The sequence below is a fragment of the Hesperophylax consimilis genome, chromosome 22 (genome assembly GCF_061612785.1).
Source record: "Hesperophylax consimilis isolate HC1 chromosome 22, BYU_Hcon_1.0, whole genome shotgun sequence".
Classification (NCBI taxonomy): domain Eukaryota; kingdom Metazoa; phylum Arthropoda; class Insecta; order Trichoptera; family Limnephilidae; genus Hesperophylax; species Hesperophylax consimilis.
Genome location: NC_142857.1, coordinates 2,379,267 through 2,397,931, shown reverse-complemented (window position 1 = coordinate 2,397,931; position 18,665 = coordinate 2,379,267). Strand labels below are relative to the sequence as shown.

Here is an 18,665-nt window from a genome sequence, read left to right as displayed (position 1 = left end):
TATTTTGTGTATATATTCTTGTATTTTTGTGCAAGGTCAAATTAAATCCTATTAAGTTGTTGCAGTAAGACTGGGTTCGATTCCTAGTTGAGACCGTTACTTTTTATTTTTCTGTGTCTTGTTCTGTTTCATGTTTTGTTTAGATATATTAGTTTTATCTTCTACTTCAATGATAAATCATTGCTCAATACATCGGTTGTACTGACCCTGTTTTGTATTACTGTCCATTGTCTTTTTGAAAATAAAAAGTATTTTTATGTGTGCATAGCTGTGGGTTTTTTTTATTTTCCTTTTCCTGCATTCCAATATTTTTATTTTTAAAATATAATTTTTGTGGGCTATTGAATGAACGATGTTCGCTGGGTGTAGTTATATTGTTTATGGTTATACTTTTTTTAAATGGCCTTGAGATTTATTTATGGTCCACAATATATTTACCTGTCTGGACCAAACGACCGTTTTATCTGTGGTTAAGGGGGTGACAAAATGGCGCCATACAAAAAGCCCGAAGATATCGATCTAGAGAGTGGTTTATTTATGCATAGATGATGTTCAAATGTCAACTGATGTCTGATGTACTGTCACATCTGACATAATTAAAGTAGATTTTTTGCAGTTAAATGTATGTTATTTTGCTAAAAATATTAGTAAACATCTACTGAATATAGTTGTGATACCTCTTAATACAAAAAAGTAACGAAATGGATCTTGACATCGAGCATATCTGCAGAATTTGTTTGGGAAAAGGTAGTCTAAAGCCAATATTTGTAACGAAAGGAACCTTCGAAGAAGTTGTCTCTTGTGCTGAAATGATAACAACTTGCGCTACCGTCACGGTAAATATTTAAAATTTTGCCAGGAACAAATAAAACGACGCACGTTTGAAGTTTATCGGTGTTTCCTCCGTTTATTACCTTCCACAAACACAGAAAAACAAACTGTCAACAAGTCATTTCTTTGAGTTCACCTTGCCCCACTTATTGCAAAGCAATTGTTCGTATTGTGTTTTATTGATATGTAAACAACTTTGTTTACTTGCTTTCTTTCTTAACCAACATATTATTTTTGATTATTAAACTGATCTTTGTTTTGTAACAAACAAATCTTCACTCTTCAAATTAGTTTCTCATTCCCTAAAGAGTTGGTGGAAGGGATAGAATGCCACTCTCACCACCCGTGTCATCGATGCTACTAATTTAAATCAATTAAAGGCTCAATTTACAACAATTCAATTACCTACTGTTAAACTTATTGTGAAATCAGATATCTGCGCATCAGCAGAGGGCTGCCTGCATATAAAATAATATTAATAATCCATCTTTATTTTAACACTTTGTATGTGGGAAACGGAGAAACACAGTCGTTTCCCATTTTAAGCATAGACAGCGGGAGACAATGATCTCTGTTTTGCGTTTACATGGGAACAGCAGGAGACTCGTTTAATACATGTCATAAATACTCTTCTGTTATTTTTAATTTATCAAACTAATAAAAACAAAGAGTTTATATTTGGAACTTATGATTTATACAACAACCTCCATGGCGGAGCGGTTAATATCCAAAGCTTCAGATCTAGATTTTGCGGGTTCAAATCCCGACATGTGCAAATAAATTTGATTTAATTTATGTTTGCGGCATGTTCCATAGTGGTAGATAAAGACCATCATTCAGAATCAAAACGTTGCTTGAAATGGCACTGGGCATGTTCGGTGACCAGATCTTACAGCAAGGTACTTCCCATCCTTCATTTTGTGCATAAAATATTATTTAATTTTTAAATTTTAGGTATCAGAAGATGATAAACTTCCCACCCAAATCTGTTATGAATGCCTCGTCAGTCTCAAGATTGCTTACAAGTTCCGGAAAAAATGTGAATCTTCGTATGAATTTCTCATAACAGCCTTAAATACAGAAAAATATGAAAACAAAATGATATCCTCACAAATATTTGAGGGGAAAAAATCTATTAGTCATTCATCAGTAAGAGATTCTCTCCAGGAACCAAAATGTGAATCCTCATATGAATTTCTTAAAACAGCCTTAAATACAGAAAAAGAAGATGATGAAAACAAAATGGCGCCCTCACAAATATTTGAGCGGGAAAAATCTATCAGTCATTCGTTATTAAGAGATTCTCTCACTAAGGAATCGTGTCTAAATAATGAAGGTCATGATGATTTATTAAAAATGAAAATACTAGAAGAAGACAGTAATACAAATATTAATTCGTCCTGTTTTTCTGGAGATTTCTGCGATCCTAAAGATATCAAGGAAGAGAATAAAGAGGAGGATGATTTGTATGTGGAACCTGTTATTGAAATAGATGAAGGGGACGCCATTACAAATAGTACGAGGTTAAAGAATATGATTGTAAAAGGAAAGAAAAAAAGTAACAGACCCAATAACAAGATTTGTATAAATCAGCGGAAATATGGGTACTTTATTACTAGAGGACAGGATGACGTGGGTTAGTAAATATACTTATTTTTAAACTTATCCACGGCAAAAGATCTCTCACTATCGCCCTGGTGCAAGACCACCATTCAGAATCTAAATCAGATCTGAATATCCTGCTATTTCCCAACCTTTCTCTTCTCCATCTCCTTCCCCTCCCCTCTCCCTTAAGCTTCACAATATACTCCAATTCGGAACGCCATAGTCCCACTGGCTTCGGACGGTAGGGAGCAATTTTGACTCCTGTGCATATTTACAAATATATTTTTTAATGTACAGGGTGTATCAACATGTACCCAAAAGTCTTTAACTAGCGATTCCTGAGCATATTTGGAGTAAAAATATGCATGTCATTTTGCTGTCCGATGAAATTTTTTTCAATTAAAAACCAAAATATATAATCATTGAAGACAATTTAAAAAAAAAAAAAAGACCAACATTCCCGGGTTACGAATAACCTGACAATATTTGAAAATCTCCTAATACCACATAGTAGGCGGAAAATGTTGCTTATGTTGTGATGGAGGACTTAGCCAGCCGAGGAATTGAACACATTACGCCCGGGTGGAACCCAAACGTGATGTCAACTCAACCACCAACCGGTCAATATTAGCAACTCCCAAACGATTTTTTACAGTAAAATCAGAAAAAGATTCGATCGCTTCTTGGAATTGAACCCAAGACCAAACCCTTACCACTGAGCTAATTCGACCCTATCCTCTTCTGTCACATTTAACTGCATCATACTTCAACTAAGAACTACCAACATTATCTTAATTTTCTTAATGCATATTTTTATTGGCTGCTATCTTTATGTATGATTGCAAGATTCTTCCCGAATTAAATGCAATCTAGATAATTTCTTGGATAATTATATCAATTTTTATTTTTATTTGCGACATCTATTGACTTTTCTGCAAGTCTAGGATGAATATTATTTTATTTTTAGAATAACTTGCTAACAGCAAAATGACATGTACATATTTTACTCCAAATATGTACAGGAATTGCTTGTTAAAATCTATTGGGTACATGCTGATACACCCTTTATATTCTGTCAAAGAGTGTATCTCTTATTTCTTAAATGATTTAAAATTACATTTGTATTTTCCATAGGTGTTATATAAAGAAAATTCTCAATTTCTTTGTATTTTTTTCATAAAATAATGGCAAAATGTAATGTTCTGTTTTCAGATTTGGACCCTGACTACCTGGCCGCCTTGTACCGCATATATAAACACCGCTGTGAACACTGCCCCAGAATCTATGCCGTCTCAACGTATTTTACTGTCCACGTTAATTCACACCTTGGAATAAGGCCGTACCACTGTGACATATGCAATAAAAGTAATTATAATCACTGTTCAATTAATGGTCAACTTTATACAGCAAGGTTTAGTTATTCAATCGGTTTCATGATAACTCCTCAAAATCACAATTCAACCTATCTATAAAGGTGCTACATATAAAGTTATGAAAAGTGATGAAACAAAAACTAGGTTAAATAGTTACAAATGTAACCTATGCACCTCAAAATGACAATTCAACACACCTATAAAAAGTGCTACAAAGTTATGAAAAGATGGAACAAAAACTAGGTTAAATAGTTACATTGTTTCATGTGATCTTTGGTCTTTATATTAAACATGTAAACAATTTCACGACCCAGATGCAATGATAGCCATGTTTGATGGCGTCATACGAAGTAAGCTGGAGTATGCTAGTGGTGTGTGGACTCCGCACCAAACTAAGTATATTAATATGCTGGAACAAATCCAGAAAAAATTCCTCAGGTATGTCTATATGCGGATGCGTGGAACTTATCCAAGGTTCATGCACCATGTAGACTTACTTGAGGCAACAAATAGATTTAGCTTGGAAACTAGACGTCATGCAAATCTTGCAATACTTAGTTTTAACATAATCCATAACTATATTGATAGCCCGTTCCTCTTGGAATGTTATGGTTTATACGTGCCCGAAAACTTCAGCCGTAGTCGTCGACACGACTTACTCAAAATACCATACGGCAGAACAGATATTCTAGCACAACATAGCATGACAAGAGGAATGGTGCTATTGAATGAAATCTCAGAAGCACTAGATATATACAGTAGAACCCCGTTAATTCGAACCCCGATAATTCGAAAAAACGCGTAATTCGAAATTTTCGCAAAAAAAATTTCCGCTGAAAATTTTTTTCATACAAAATTTTTTTTAATTCGAAATTCGTTAATTCGTAATTCAAAATTTATTTTTGTCCGCGCACGAAAATTTGTTCGTGTAATTCGAAAAAATTTGATTTTTGCGAAAATAAATCATAATATTTCGTAAATCTGAATCTAAAAGTCAGCCGTGGCGGTAAAACACCGAAAAATGTATTTTTACGTGGTTATACATCGTCCTAATTAGTATTATTATTTTGTAAATCTGAATCGATTTACACTGGAATGTCCTATTTTATCAAATTTATTTCGAATATCCGAGTTTAAAGTGCCGAGAAAAAAATTTTTACGCGGATATATGTCGTAGTTTTACGAGTTTACGCCAAATATCTGCATTTAAAGGGTCGGCCGCGACGAAACTCGGCCGCGTAATTTCGATTTACGCGTAAATATATCGTATTTTTATTAACTTTACTTCGAATATCCGCGTTGAAAAAATACGGCGCGACGGAAATCGGCCGAAAATTTTCGATCCATGCCGAAATATGACATATTTTTACGAATTTACTTCAAATATCTGAACTTAAAAGGCCGACCGCGACGAAAAACTGCCGACAAAATTCGATTTACGCGGAAATATATCATATTTTTACGAATTTATTTCGAATATCTGAATTTGAAGAGCCGGCCGCGACGGAATACGGCCGCGAATTCTCGTTTTACGCGGAAATATATCGTATTTTTACGAATTCAAATTCAGATATTTGAAATAAAGGGCCGGCCGCGACAGAAAATTACCGCGAAATCTCGATTTACGCGGAAATATATCGTATTTTTACGAATATCTCAATTTAAAGGGTAGGCCGCGACCGAAATCGGCAGCGAAATCTCGATTTACGCGTAAATATATAGCATTTTTATGAATTTATTTCGAATATCTGAATTTGAAGAGCCGGCCGCGACGGAATACGGCCGCGAATCCTCGTTTTACGCGGAAATATATCGTATTTTTACGAATTCAAATTCAGATATTTGAAATAAAGGGCCGGCCGCGACGGAAAATTACCGCGAAATCTCGATTTACGCGGAAATATATCGTATTTTTACGAATATCTCAATTTAAAGGGTGGGGCGCGACCGAAATCGGCAGCAAAATCTCGATTTACGCGTAAATATATAGCATTTTTACGAATTTATTGCGAATATCTGAATTTACAGGGCCGGCCGCTACGGTAATCGACCGCGAAAATAAAGAAATAATTGGTATTAATACGAATTTACAACTAAAATACCACCCGGATTTGAAGAGGCGGCTGAGAAAATCGATTTTCGGCGTTTTTTTTTTTTTTTTTTTCATAAAATTTCGAATTACGTGGGAATTCGTTAATTCGAAATTTGATTTTTGATGTCCGCTGGATTTCGAATTAACGAGGTTCTACTGTATAATTCTTCTTTAAATAGCCTAAAGTTTTTTTTTGTATAATAATTATCTTCATAGGTGTTAAGATTGTCAAATTGAGAATTGTACAGTAATTGGATAATCTATCTGTTGTGCAATAAATAAAATAAAAATAAAATAAAATAAAAAACACTTGGCACTGTGTAATTACTTTATTTAGACTTGTTATACAGGAGACATTTTAGAGATGCGAGTTTGCTTGCTGACAATACACACAGAGATTTACTATAGACACTTGACAATAATAATAGTGATGGCATTAAACCTGCAGATAAGCAGCCATGTGGCAGCTTCGTGGAACTATCTATACATTGTCTAAAAAAAAAAAAAATTGTTAATCCATAAAAAAAAATAAAAACATAGTGATGTGACAACATATGTAACCTTTTAACCTAGTTTTTGTTTCATCGCTTTTCATGACTTTATAGCACTTTTTATAGGTTTGTTGAATTGTCATTTTGATGAGTTATCCAGTCACCGATACAATCACCTCGAGGAGAAAAGATGTTTTTTCATTACTGTAAGGTGGTGACCGGATAAATCATCAAAATGATAATTCATCACATCTTTAAAAAGTTATATAAAGTCATGGAAAGTGATGAAACAAAAACTTTATTAACTGGGTTAAGTAGGTTAGGTTAGGTTAAAAAAAAAATCATCGTTTTTAATGACTTTATATAATTTTTTAAAGGTGTGTTGAATAGTCACTGTGTTGAGTTGTTGAGCATGGAACCCTGTCATACATAGCCAATCTTCTATTTACATTACAGTTAAACATCTGTCTGTCTTTTCCTTTATCTTATTCAAATAATCTACAAAAGTATACGTTTTTCACATATAAAATGTGTGATATTCTAGATAGTATTTCAAGAGGTTACCCATAGATGGTACATAGCTGTCGGTAATTGCAAACACAGGATCGAGGTCCAGAATTATTCCTACCGCCTGCTAAATAAGGCGCACAAGCTCATTGTAATCATCAAATAGAAGTCCAAAGTGTTTTGTTGACGACTGAAGTTTTAACAAAATGATGTTGACAACCGGAGTTTTTAATTTAAAAAGTTATAACAAAATTAATGAATTTAAATAAAAATGCCGCAATACCTAATTGCTTGTCTATATTATACCTTCGGTAAATTCAACACCTTTGCAATATTTTAGAAAGTAGATAAAATTAACTTTCCGGCGTATGCATCTAAAATAAACATTACTATTTCTAAATAAGTAAATTTTAATATCAAACGTGAAAAATGTTTTCAAAAACGCTAACCACATTTTTACTTTTTTACTCCAATCATAGAAAAAAATTAAGATAACTTGATATTTCGAAATCACATTCGATTTGTTTGGGGAATTTGTAAGAAAACTGTGACTTCACTTTTATCTCGTTCACATGATAAAAAATAATTTTTTTAAATTTTGGAATAACTTTATTGAGTAATACCTCAAATTGTAATATTTAATTAATGAAGACAATATTAGCGATTCTTAAACAAAAATCAGAAAAGGATACGGTCACATCTAGGACGCGATCCCAGGACCCTTGCCTTACAGTGCCCCGGCAAGGGGCAGATTTTCGTTTAAGAATCGCTAATATTGTCTTCATTAATTAAAAAATAATTTTTAAAGTTAAACCGATTGTTATGATAGCGGCGCGAAATAGTAATTATTCATTTTGGCTATTTTTAGGATTTTATTAATGGCATCCAGTGAAAATATTTGAGGCAAACTGAAAAGGATCATTATTTGTCTTTCTAACATAAAAAAAATTATGTATTTATCTGTGTAATAGAAAAAAAGATAAAAATACTTTTATAAAATATGGACGCCCGGTTATATATGAACCTCAAACGCTAGAGGGGTTGCATTTTTTAGCTGCATTTTTTTTCCACTTCTTCGATAATACTTTTATCTTGAAGATTATGCACTTTTTTCACCAGATGGTTCATTTTAACGTTGAAATGCTAAAATAATAGAAATTAAAAATATAACAACTCGCTCACACGACTGTGTTTGAATGTATGACGACAACTAATGTCAGAAGCAGTTGCCGGGTGCGATCGATCGAATAAATTAGTATGAAAACTTTATGCTTTAAAAGATTAACACGGTAAAACGATTCATAAAGGAATGATCTATTTTTGTAAGTTTTGTATGAAATTAATTTGAGACTGAAAGAAATAAACGACACATGCGGAAAAACGTTTATTTTAAAAATGATAGATCGAAATTTATATATTCAAAGTTACGTTGGCGGAATAATAATCGCATTACTGTAATTAATACAGAGTATTTATTAACTGGTAAAAGGGCGAAGAGAAAAATTGGAAAGTCACCCTCATTTTGTATACTCCTTTCTATCTCACATTCTCATGTCATCTCTTTTATACTAAATGTCAATCCCGCAGTGGTTACAATAATTAATTCTTATTAGATATATTGGTTTTAAGCAATAATTATTAGCCTGAAACACCTATATAAAAGAAAAAATACATGCCGCCTGTACGGGACCAAGTTAGTGAAGCCCGCACAAATACTGCAAATTCAATAGGGCACCGGCATACATTGACACCTTGATCTGAGAGTTTTTGCAGGGGCAGTAGGAAAACATTAAATTAAACAAGTATTACTTTCCCGAGTACTCTCGGATGAGAAGTGACTGTTTGTACCAGTTACTTCTCTATTTATTGGACAAAATTATACATTAAATTTCACACATGTTCAATGAGAGTAATTAGCGATCACCCTTATCTCTTCACTGTGTTGAACAAAACAAAAATATTAGTTTTTAAATGTATGGTGGCGCTGAAAATCCATTAATATTAACTATAGCAGTCGCACATTAAGGATGTGGGATAATATTATAGTATCATATTTATTTTGACCAGATATATTAATGGTTTTATCAAAAATATTAAGGACATCGTAAAAACTTGAGATCTTGTTATCTCATAATGACTTTGGCTCTGTACGTCTGATATACCGCCAATGGGAATTGAACCCGCAACCTTCTCTAATTGCCGGTCAGGTTCTCTGCCAATTGCGCTACGTCAGCTTATTCAAAACCCGCCAAATTATTCAATATGTAATGGTATTTTTCATTTGTAATTATTGCTTATTAGAGTTTTTTTCACTAGAAAACAACCAACTTTATTTTTGTAGGAAAGGCATTGATAAAGCTAAATCTCCTACTAGATGGCGTCGAGATACATGGTTCAATTCGTGTCGGCAGCATGTTTTAAAATCCGGAAGATTTTTTCAATTAATTAAAGTGTTTCAGGCTAATAATTATTGCTTAAAAATAATGTATTATCCTTTGCGCTATGCATAAAAACCTCATCTTCTAAACATTGGTTTATCTTTAAAAATACTAATTCTTATTAAGTTTCATAAATGAGTTTAGATAAGAAATGCTGTTCAACTATTTTTTTTAAATCAATCTAGCAAGTAATAATGAAAGAAAGAAATGAAAATTAAAACATTTGTTCATGTAATAATGTAATTTCAGATTATCCGGAAGAGAGGTCTCACCTAAAATACCACCGGCAGCGCAAAGTAAAAGGCTCCTACAAGTGTGAGATGTGCGACAGAGCCTACAACTCCGAATCCTCCCTCAGATCTCACATGAAGATACACACGGGCGAAGTCAAATGGCACCCGTGCTCCTTTTGCCCTCTCAAATACGATCAACTTAGCAAGCTGAAGAAACATGTGTAAGACTAAGACTAAGGACGGGTTGTTTCAGAGAATTTAATTAATTTAACTTCATTTTCAAGTTCTGCGAAAGTTCTGTTATTATTTTAGTTCTGTCGAGTAACTGGTCTATAATGATATAATAACAGAACTTGAATAAGATTATGTTGTGTTCCCACAAACAGTTCTCCAACTCGTCGTGGAAGGAGATTATAAATAAATGGTTCTTTGTGATAAATCAGGGATTTATTAATACTTTGCGTATTACAATGGTGACTCAATAGTCGACCTAACTAGAAGCTGGCTAATTGAGATCTGAAACAGTAAGTTTGTCTGGGAGCATTCCCACTGGCCATGGCGACTACTGGCCACTGGCTGCCATCTTGCGGACTCCCACGCAAGCTCTATTCACTGCCCTCTATGAGTGCATCTGTGAAGCTCTTACTTCCTAACAGACTATAACAGAACTCGCAAATGAAATTTGATGAATTGTTCAAATTCTACGAAACAACCCATCCTGAGGGCGTATACGGCTCACTAAAATTGTTCAGCTTCACATTGACGGCCCTGTGATGCTGTGGAGGGTCTTTTTAAGGAATGGAAGGAGAGCGTGTTCTGGGAAGGAAAAGGGGTGATGGACATATGAATCCATCCCTCCCACTGCGGTGCAAGGTGATGGATCGAGAGTCTGGTTGGAGACGTCAAAGGGACTCCCTCAGCCGGCCTCTCCCAATCTCTCGGGGTGATGTATAGCAAAGGTGTTGATTAACCAATGAATGAATGGTTCCCGGGGCGGCGATTCTCATACCTACCTCCCAAATTGATTAAAGATGTAACATTCTTTTTAATTGCCTTTTGAAAGCTACTCAGCAATTTTCTTATTTTGCTTCTTTCATATAGAAAACCATGTTTTTTTAAAATTTTTTATGTGAAACTGCATAAGAATCCCAACTGCGTCCTACCATCTGGAGCCAGTGAGACTATGCCTTCCTCAATTGGGGTATGTTGTGAGACTGAGGGTAGTGGGGAGGGGAAGAGGAAGGTGGGAAAATACCTGGCTATTCAGATCTGGTCACCAAACATGACCAAAGCCATTTCAAGCAACGTTTCAATTCTGAATGGCGGTCTTACACCAGGCCGATACTGAGAGTTTCTTTCACTCGGGAACGTGCCGCAAATTTATTGTATATTATTTTAAATGAGTAAATTGTGGAATAACTCAAATTAATCAAATAAAATTTACTTACGCACGCCGGGATTTTAAACTGCGATCTTGCGCTTGCAAGTCGAGAGCCTTACCCCTCGACCACGGAGACCGTCATAATAATATTGCCTTGTTCAAATTAGGAATCAAAAAGCTACGTCTTTTTTTTTCTAACCAATCACAGCAGAGGGAAAATCCACTCGGCATAATCACAGAGCTACAACTGGTGTAGATTCTAAATGAAAGACGATGATAAATTGCAAAGCATTTAAAGAATCCCATTGTGAAAGGAAAATATTTACCCTCCATCAATGTCCTTATCACTATTTCTATTTTTTTTTATTTTCAGAGTTGTCCACACAAGAGAGAAAAACCTAATTTGCCAATTCTGTCAAAAAGCGTTCCGATTTGACAGAAATCTTAGAATCCACACTCTGTAAGTTAACCTAATTTCTACAATATTTATGGACATACATAACGTCGCCGTAGATGTCAAGGGAGCCAAGCCACGAAATCACAAAGCTGAGAAAACGGCGGATAAAGATTTTTTGGTGACAAAAACGTTACATTCTATTTGTTATAACATATTTTTGTTTTTAAAGACCAAACAGTGAAACTTTGAACATACATACTTTTTAGGATTATCTTTTTATTATTTTGGTTGAAAAACTACAAAAATAGTATTTTGGAAACTATGTGTGTTAAAATCTCTTGACCACTGAAGACTGAAAGAAACAAATGACAAGGATAGCACACTCAAGACTAAGCCTGCTTCTTTCTTGGTTTTAAAATGCTTTTAATAATAATAATAATAATTGGATGACTTATATAGCGCCGTTTTTGTGCAAAATCACCTCAAGGGCTTGTTTACTTAACTCTTTTTCGCCAAACTTGGCTTGGCTTTCTTGACATCTACGGCGACGATAATTATATTTATCAACCTACGATGATGGCTGTTTCAGTCATAGGATGTGGCAGGTGCTATACTTCATATTTATGGCAGTTTTTGTTTTGTTAAACACCTACACGTTTCTTTACGAATATAGCTCACATTATTTGTGCATAATAGTTAGCACATAGCGGCATACCAGTAAAAGAAAGGATCAATCTGTCTGTAAGTAGTGAATATTTAGTTTGCATATTGACGCATATCGGTTAAAGAAAGGATCAATCTGTCTATAAGTAGTGAATATTTAGTTTGCATATTGAGGCATATCGGTTAAAGAAAAGATCAATATGTCTATAAGTAGTGAATATTTAGTTTGCATATTGAGGCATATCAGTTAAAGAAAGGATCAATCTGTCTATAAGTAGTGAATATTTAGTTTGCATATTGAGGTATATCGGTTAAAGAAAGTATCAATCTGTCTATAAGTAGTGAATATGTATTTACTTTGCACATAGCGGCATACCGGTTAAAGAAAGGATCAATCTGTCAATAAGTAGTGAATATTTAGTTTGCACATAGAGGCATACCGGTTAAAGAAAGGATCAATCTTTCAATAAGTAGTGAATATTTAGTTTGCACATAGAGGCATACCGGTTAAAGAAAGGATCAATCTGTCAATAAGTAGTGAATATTTAGTTTGCACATAGAGGCATACCGGTTAAAGAAAGGATCAATCTGTCAATAAATAGTGAATATTTAGTTTGCACATAGAGGCATACCGGTTAAAGAATGGATCAATCTGTCAATAAGTAGTGAATATTTAGTTTGCACATAGAGGCATACCGGTTAAAGAAAGGATCAATCTGTCTATAAGTAGTGAATATTTAACATTTTTGCTCTCTGGTAGAACGGCATTCTGAGTGTTATTTTTTTTATTTGTTTCAAAGAAAATTTACATTGGATGATACATTTTTAATGTTATTTCAACCGCCATGCTAGGGATGTAGGAATGCCCCTGTGTTATGGCGGGTGAAGTTTACAGACCGAATTTGAAAAATGGCCCAATTTATCCCACATAGGAAGATTTTCCCGCTTAAGAAGTTTTTTTTCCGGTCCCTTGTAATATACTTCACGTGTAGAAAAATAATATGTATATTGTGTTTGGACCAACAGTACTGTCCATTCCGCCGCCCGGCCCCACAAGTGCGATGTGTGTGAAAAGGGATTTGTGACTGGATACGACCTCTCAGTTCACAAGCAGAAACACCTCGGAATAACAACTCACCATTGCCAAATATGCTCCCTCGGCTTCTTCAGTTCAAGGTATGTTTATGAATATTATTTAATTAGATTGTGGTGTTGCAAACTCCATCTCATTTGATGACAATCTAACCAACGATCAGTGCCATTTTGAATCGGCAAGACCGTTGTGCTTTTTGATCGATAACTGAAACTGGCAGAGAATCAGAGTTTAGCGAGAATCGTTTGAACGAGCATACACCTTTTCAAAACTGATGTTGGCTTCAGGAGAATGGAGGCTCATACTTTTTTAAGTTGTCAAGCATGTTTAGCTACTGGAATCTGTATCTTCTGCCCCACTTATTAACCCTCTCAGGCCTCTGGTATAATGACCGTTATATTTTTTAAAACTCTGTCAGAATGTCAAAAATCCAAATAAATGAAATATTTCTGAATGTATACGAAAACTAGAAACTGTGTTGGTGAAAAGGGTGATGAAATACACTTTCAAATTTTAGTATTAGAAATAAACATAATTTCTGATATATTAAAATTTTGAAATCAAACTTTAAAATAATTACGTTAAAATTACTGATAATGAAAAAAAAACCTATTTTACTAGACAGGTGTATTGTAAAGATTACTGCCACCTCACTTTTATGTCGTTAAATATAAAATTGGTAAAAATTCCCAAAATTTCGTAATTTTTTCTCAAATTGCGGTCAGAACCTTCGGTTTCGCAGAGGTATACATTTTAATTCTTCTGTAGTTAACTTGTAGATTTGAATATAAAGCGTGGTGTTTTCTCTTTCTAACACAATTTAGATTATATTTCTCACCATGACAGTAAGGAAGATACAACGATACCTATGGAGACCATATGAACTGTTCCGAAAAGAGAAACAAATTGACTCTATGGGTAATTGCTGTTTGTTCACAAAATTGAACAAATTAGTCTTACCTCTTCCTTAACCTTTTCAACGCAGTCTATCCCACCATGCAAAACTTCATGAATCATATGTTATGCATCAGCCGCGTAGATCAGGCTAAGCTGCCTCACAACGTCGCCCAACCGGGAAGTGATTAGTTGTACACAGTTCGCCCATGGAGGCTCTTTCACGGTATCAAATTTGAATGTTTCATTCCTTGCAGCGAGCTAAGAAGTCACGTCACCGTGGTTCACTCCAACAAGAATGTGCTCGCCTGCAAGGTGTGCGGCGCGTGCTTTGTGCGCTCCTACGACCTCAACAAGCACGTCATCCAGCAGCACCCCTCGCTGGCCGCCGAGGAAGGGTTGGATGAATCCAAAATCAAACAAAGAAAGATCACAAATACAAAAAAAATAGTCAATACGGCAATTTTACCAGATCAATAATGTTTGTACTAATTTTTCTTCATTACATACAAATGTTTACTAACACACTTCGGCCGGAAAGGGTAGTTCTACCTTTTGCGCCGGCCTCATTTCATTCAATGGCAGAAAAGACTTTATTGAAGGAATTATTCAATGTTTTTATATTAATATTATATACCAATCTCTTTGTAAAGGTCCCAACTATATGTACATAATTATCGAATCGTAATGTAAGTCTTCTTCTTACATTTATCTTCGTGCCTTTCTTTTACATCGGTACTTCAACAAAAGGATAGTATATTATTTAGATAACATATTTTGTTATTGTAATAATTCGATTCCGGGAATGAGGGTTTTTATGACCGTGAATCTCGATTCGAATCTCTATCTCTGTTCCGCCCCACTCAACTCATATGTGCAAGCGAGCGAGAGATGTCGGGCATATTTAAAGAAAGCAGGTATGGGCAAATACCAATAGGCGAGCCGTAATAAACATATTACAAGGTTAATTGAGTTGCATTTCAAATAATATTCGATTTTCGTTCAGTACTTTTATAGCTTGGGTATGCTGAGTTACTACGTAGAAATTTTTACTGAAATATTTTAATTATTTTCGAAGATATAACGATTTAAAACAAATTAAAGGAATTCGCGCAGGACCATTATTTTCGCCCGGCGCAAAAAATACCCGATAGAAATGTGTTAATGAAGTATATATTTATGTATCTATACGTCCAACAAATTCTGCTGTTTTTCACAAAAAGCATGTTTTTACGTGTCGCAGGTGACATCTATATAATGTAGGTATATAAAAACACACCCGTATTCTAATGAAACATTGTGTCAAAATTTCAAAGCAATAGGTGAAGAACTTTCGGAGATTTAAGATTTTGAACAAACGAACATTTACATTTTTATTTATATAAATACATAGATAGATTGTGAATGTAAATATATCGCCGTTTTAGTAATATTTTTCTAATTTTCAGAAAAAAAGCAAATTTGTCGTAAACTGTTTTCATTACCAGCAAACAGATATCGCATGAATGCCTAAATAAAATATGTATACGCAAATGTATATTTTACCCGTGCATATTTTCTCGTTAATGCAGCTTAAAGTGTTCTGCGATAAGAGCACATTTTATGCAAAATCAGTTCAAATGAAATATTTAAGGAAAAGAAAAAATACATCTTTATTTTTCAATTGCGACAGTTGTGAATTCATTTTTAAGATAATAAAAATTTAAAATAAAAAACCACCATCATAATACCCAGATTTGACTCCTGTAAAAATAATAATTATAATATACAGACAAAAAAATCTCGACATTATATAATAATGTCTTTGCATAAACTGTCTTGATACTTAACCACTCGATAATTAACCCCCTTAACAACTTCGAACTCCACTCTAACAATTTTTGGCATATTCAAAATACCCCCACAGAATAAGAAATCTATTGTTACAATTATTTTATCATTAAATCGGTTTAACCGGTAATAAATCATTTTAAATTGGGAGGGGGTAAAATAGAATCATATAAATAAGTCGTCTAAACGTGGTTATAACCACAGTTTGAAAATGGCTTTGAAAGCCGAAACAGCTGTAACAATAACAAAAACCAAAAAATACTTGCAGAACTTAATAATTATATTATTAAATTTGATTTTAATTAAATTTAAAAAAATATATATTATGGCAAGTTTACATAAATGTTTTGAGCCATCGCTTGCCATAATGTGCCTAATTAATATATCCTAAAAATATGGGATTAATGGTGAAATCTGGGTGGATTCATTGGCTTTAAACCGAAGTAAGCAATTTCAAATGTTTCCATTTGAAAAAGAATTTTTGAGGAATAATATTAATTAAATAATATGGTAAACATATATATACAATACACACCAATCGTTCAGGTAGTTAAATGATAATAACATTTACATTTTATTTGCAAAACTATTGTTTAAATAAAACTTTAATAAGGCATTAATAATGCTACTATTGTTCAGGTACACCATTACCAATAAATGGGCCGGAACAAATTAAACTCAATTGCTTTGCCATATTTAATTTGCACAAACACCATTTAAAATAAAATAAAATGTGCAGTTTCAACAAAACATTTTTTTATTGCAACACACATATAACATATTATTATAAATCCTATTATAATATTTATCTTAATTTAAAAAATAAACTATGCATTATGAATAACTGTTCTCTTGCTTTAAGGCACTTAATGTTTCATTGACCATTTTAAATTATTAAGATTAAAAATATTTCATTAGGTAGGTACTTAGGTATATATATATTTTTCTTTGTCTTTAATTATTTTACTACCTATGTTATTGTAGTTTTTAAACCATAAATAATTTATTGTACTTAGTCATGCATTTTGAGAAAATTGCCAGAGCAAATTAACAACTATTAACTTATAATAATAAAATGTGTTTACTATTATATTACATTCTGATTTCAATAAATACTTTTGAAAATTACAAGAAATTTTTTATTTGACTTGAATCATAAAAATTTACCAATCCAAAATTTATAATTCAGCACTTTAACAGAAGGCAAAGCATTGATGATAGAATTGCAGTATTATTCAATTTGGGAGGCGGGTATGGGTACCGTCACCCCGGGAACCACTCATAGGATAACCAACACCTCTGCCATAGTGTTCACTACGTTTGTTGACTTAGCAGGGATGTTCAGATTCAGGGGGTTGTCCAGGTCTCGGAGGTGGATATGTCTGCCCACCTACAGTGCAGCGGGCCGGATTTGAAGAGACTGGCGAGGGAGATTTTTTTCTCTCTCGACCAATCACCTTGCACCGCAGTGGGAGGGATGAATTTAACTGCACTCCTGGACAGACTGACCCCCAGGTTCCTACCCACCCCTCATTCCACTTTCCTTCCCAGATCTTCTTCTCCTTCCTTTCCTTTAAAAACACCATCCACACAACATCCCCAAAGATGACATAGGCCTTCAGGGAAATTATTTTTCTCAGGGCCTCCAGCTGATGTAAAAATAATGAATTATTTTAATGATTCTATGAAATCATAATTGGCCAGTTTCCAAGGGGGCCTAACAAGGCCATATCGATAACTAAGCAGAATCAATAAGACAAAACTAAGCTGTCAACGTTAGGTTATCAATATCATTAGTATGTTCGACACTGCATAAATTTATATTCATATTTTATATTCATAAATTTATCGATGTCGGTAAAAAAGTTATCTATAGGTAGCTACACACATATATTCATGCTCAACGGTTCGTCTCTATCGAATATGTTGACTTAGAACCATGCTCGTCGTTGCTTCCGCACGCTCGAACAGCTTTACACAAGACGTTCAGTCAAATTGTAAATATCTGTCGAACATTGAGCAAGAATTATTACCCTTGAATCTTTTTCGTACTAAACAAAAAAGCATTGCGAACACACGTTGGGACATGTTCGAATGAGGGTAAGACCATATATTATGCACGAGCGTGGGTACTTGGCTTATGACTTAGTCGATCCAATTTACAAAAAATAATTTTCAAAAAACAAGTAAGTTATTATAAAAATAGAATCAGCTGGCGCACAATGAAAGTTTCAGATGAAATCAGTATGCGACAGGTTAATTTAAAAAAAAAAGCCTTCCGAAGGTTTAAAACTTTTTTATAATGCTTTCGGAAGGCGAAACAGCAGTCACGCGAATAATAATTATACAAAAAAATCATAATTGGCCAGTTTCCAAGGGGGCCTAACAAGGCCATATCGATAACTAAGCAGAATCAATAAGACAAAACTAAGCTGTCAACGTTAGGTTATCCTGGGTTCGAGTCCCAGATGTGACCGTTTCCTTTTCTGATTTTTCTGTTTCAGATTTTCGTTTAAAAATCACTAATATTGTCTTCAATATTTAAATATTACAATTTGAGGTTTTACTCAATAAAGTTATTCAGAAAAAAAAAAATAAAAAAAAAAAAAAAAAAAATAATAATTATACAGTGAATAATTATACAATTATTGTCATCAAAAATACTAATTTCGATTGTCTGTGTGTCATGCGTAACTTTGGTTCAATGAACTCAAATTTTGAATTTAAACGTCTTTTTCGAAATTAGAACTGATTGAGTGAAGAATTCAGATAAGCGAGTAAGTACCTACCTCTATAATAATATGATATTTATAATATAAATTTTTTTTAAATGGAAG

General features: G+C 33.8%; 2 protein-coding genes across 3 annotated transcripts in view; one reads left to right on the top strand and one right to left on the bottom strand.

Annotated features, from left to right (window-relative positions):
* The window catches only part of kz (putative ATP-dependent RNA helicase kurz), a 73,647-nt gene that overhangs the window by 41,987 nt on the left and 12,995 nt on the right, over window positions 1-18,665 (bottom strand). The gene's annotated exons all lie outside the window — the stretch shown is intronic.
* LOC149412621 (uncharacterized) lies at window positions 560-18,648 on the top strand. 2 transcript variants are annotated; one of them, XM_089645613.1, is made up of 7 exons: window positions 560-747; window positions 1,786-2,467; window positions 3,649-3,801; window positions 9,587-9,791; window positions 11,325-11,411; window positions 13,038-13,187; window positions 14,256-18,648. In XM_089645613.1, exons 2-7 carry the CDS (start codon window positions 1,930-1,932, stop codon window positions 14,476-14,478), a joined length of 1,356 nt encoding a protein of 451 aa, XP_089501739.1. In that variant the 5' UTR covers window positions 560-747; window positions 1,786-1,929; the 3' UTR covers window positions 14,479-18,648. The 2 variants fall into 2 exon arrangements, with proteins under 2 accessions (XP_089501739.1, XP_089501738.1); XM_089645612.1 differs by having other exon boundaries at window positions 560-836.

What these genes read in the sequence shown, in the direction of transcription:
- LOC149412621 (XM_089645612.1), top strand. Translation starts at nt 702, where the DNA reads ATGGATCTTGACATCGAGCATATCTGCAGAATTTGTTTGGGAAAAGGT. An exon ending in TAGAGGACAGGATGACGTGG is followed by an intron (nt 2,468 to 3,648) that starts GTTAGTAAATAT and finishes TTCTGTTTTCAG; the next exon opens with ATTTGGACCCTGACTACCTG. An exon ending in CTCGGCTTCTTCAGTTCAAG is followed by an intron (nt 13,188 to 14,255) that starts GTATGTTTATGA and finishes CATTCCTTGCAG; the next exon opens with CGAGCTAAGAAGTCACGTCA.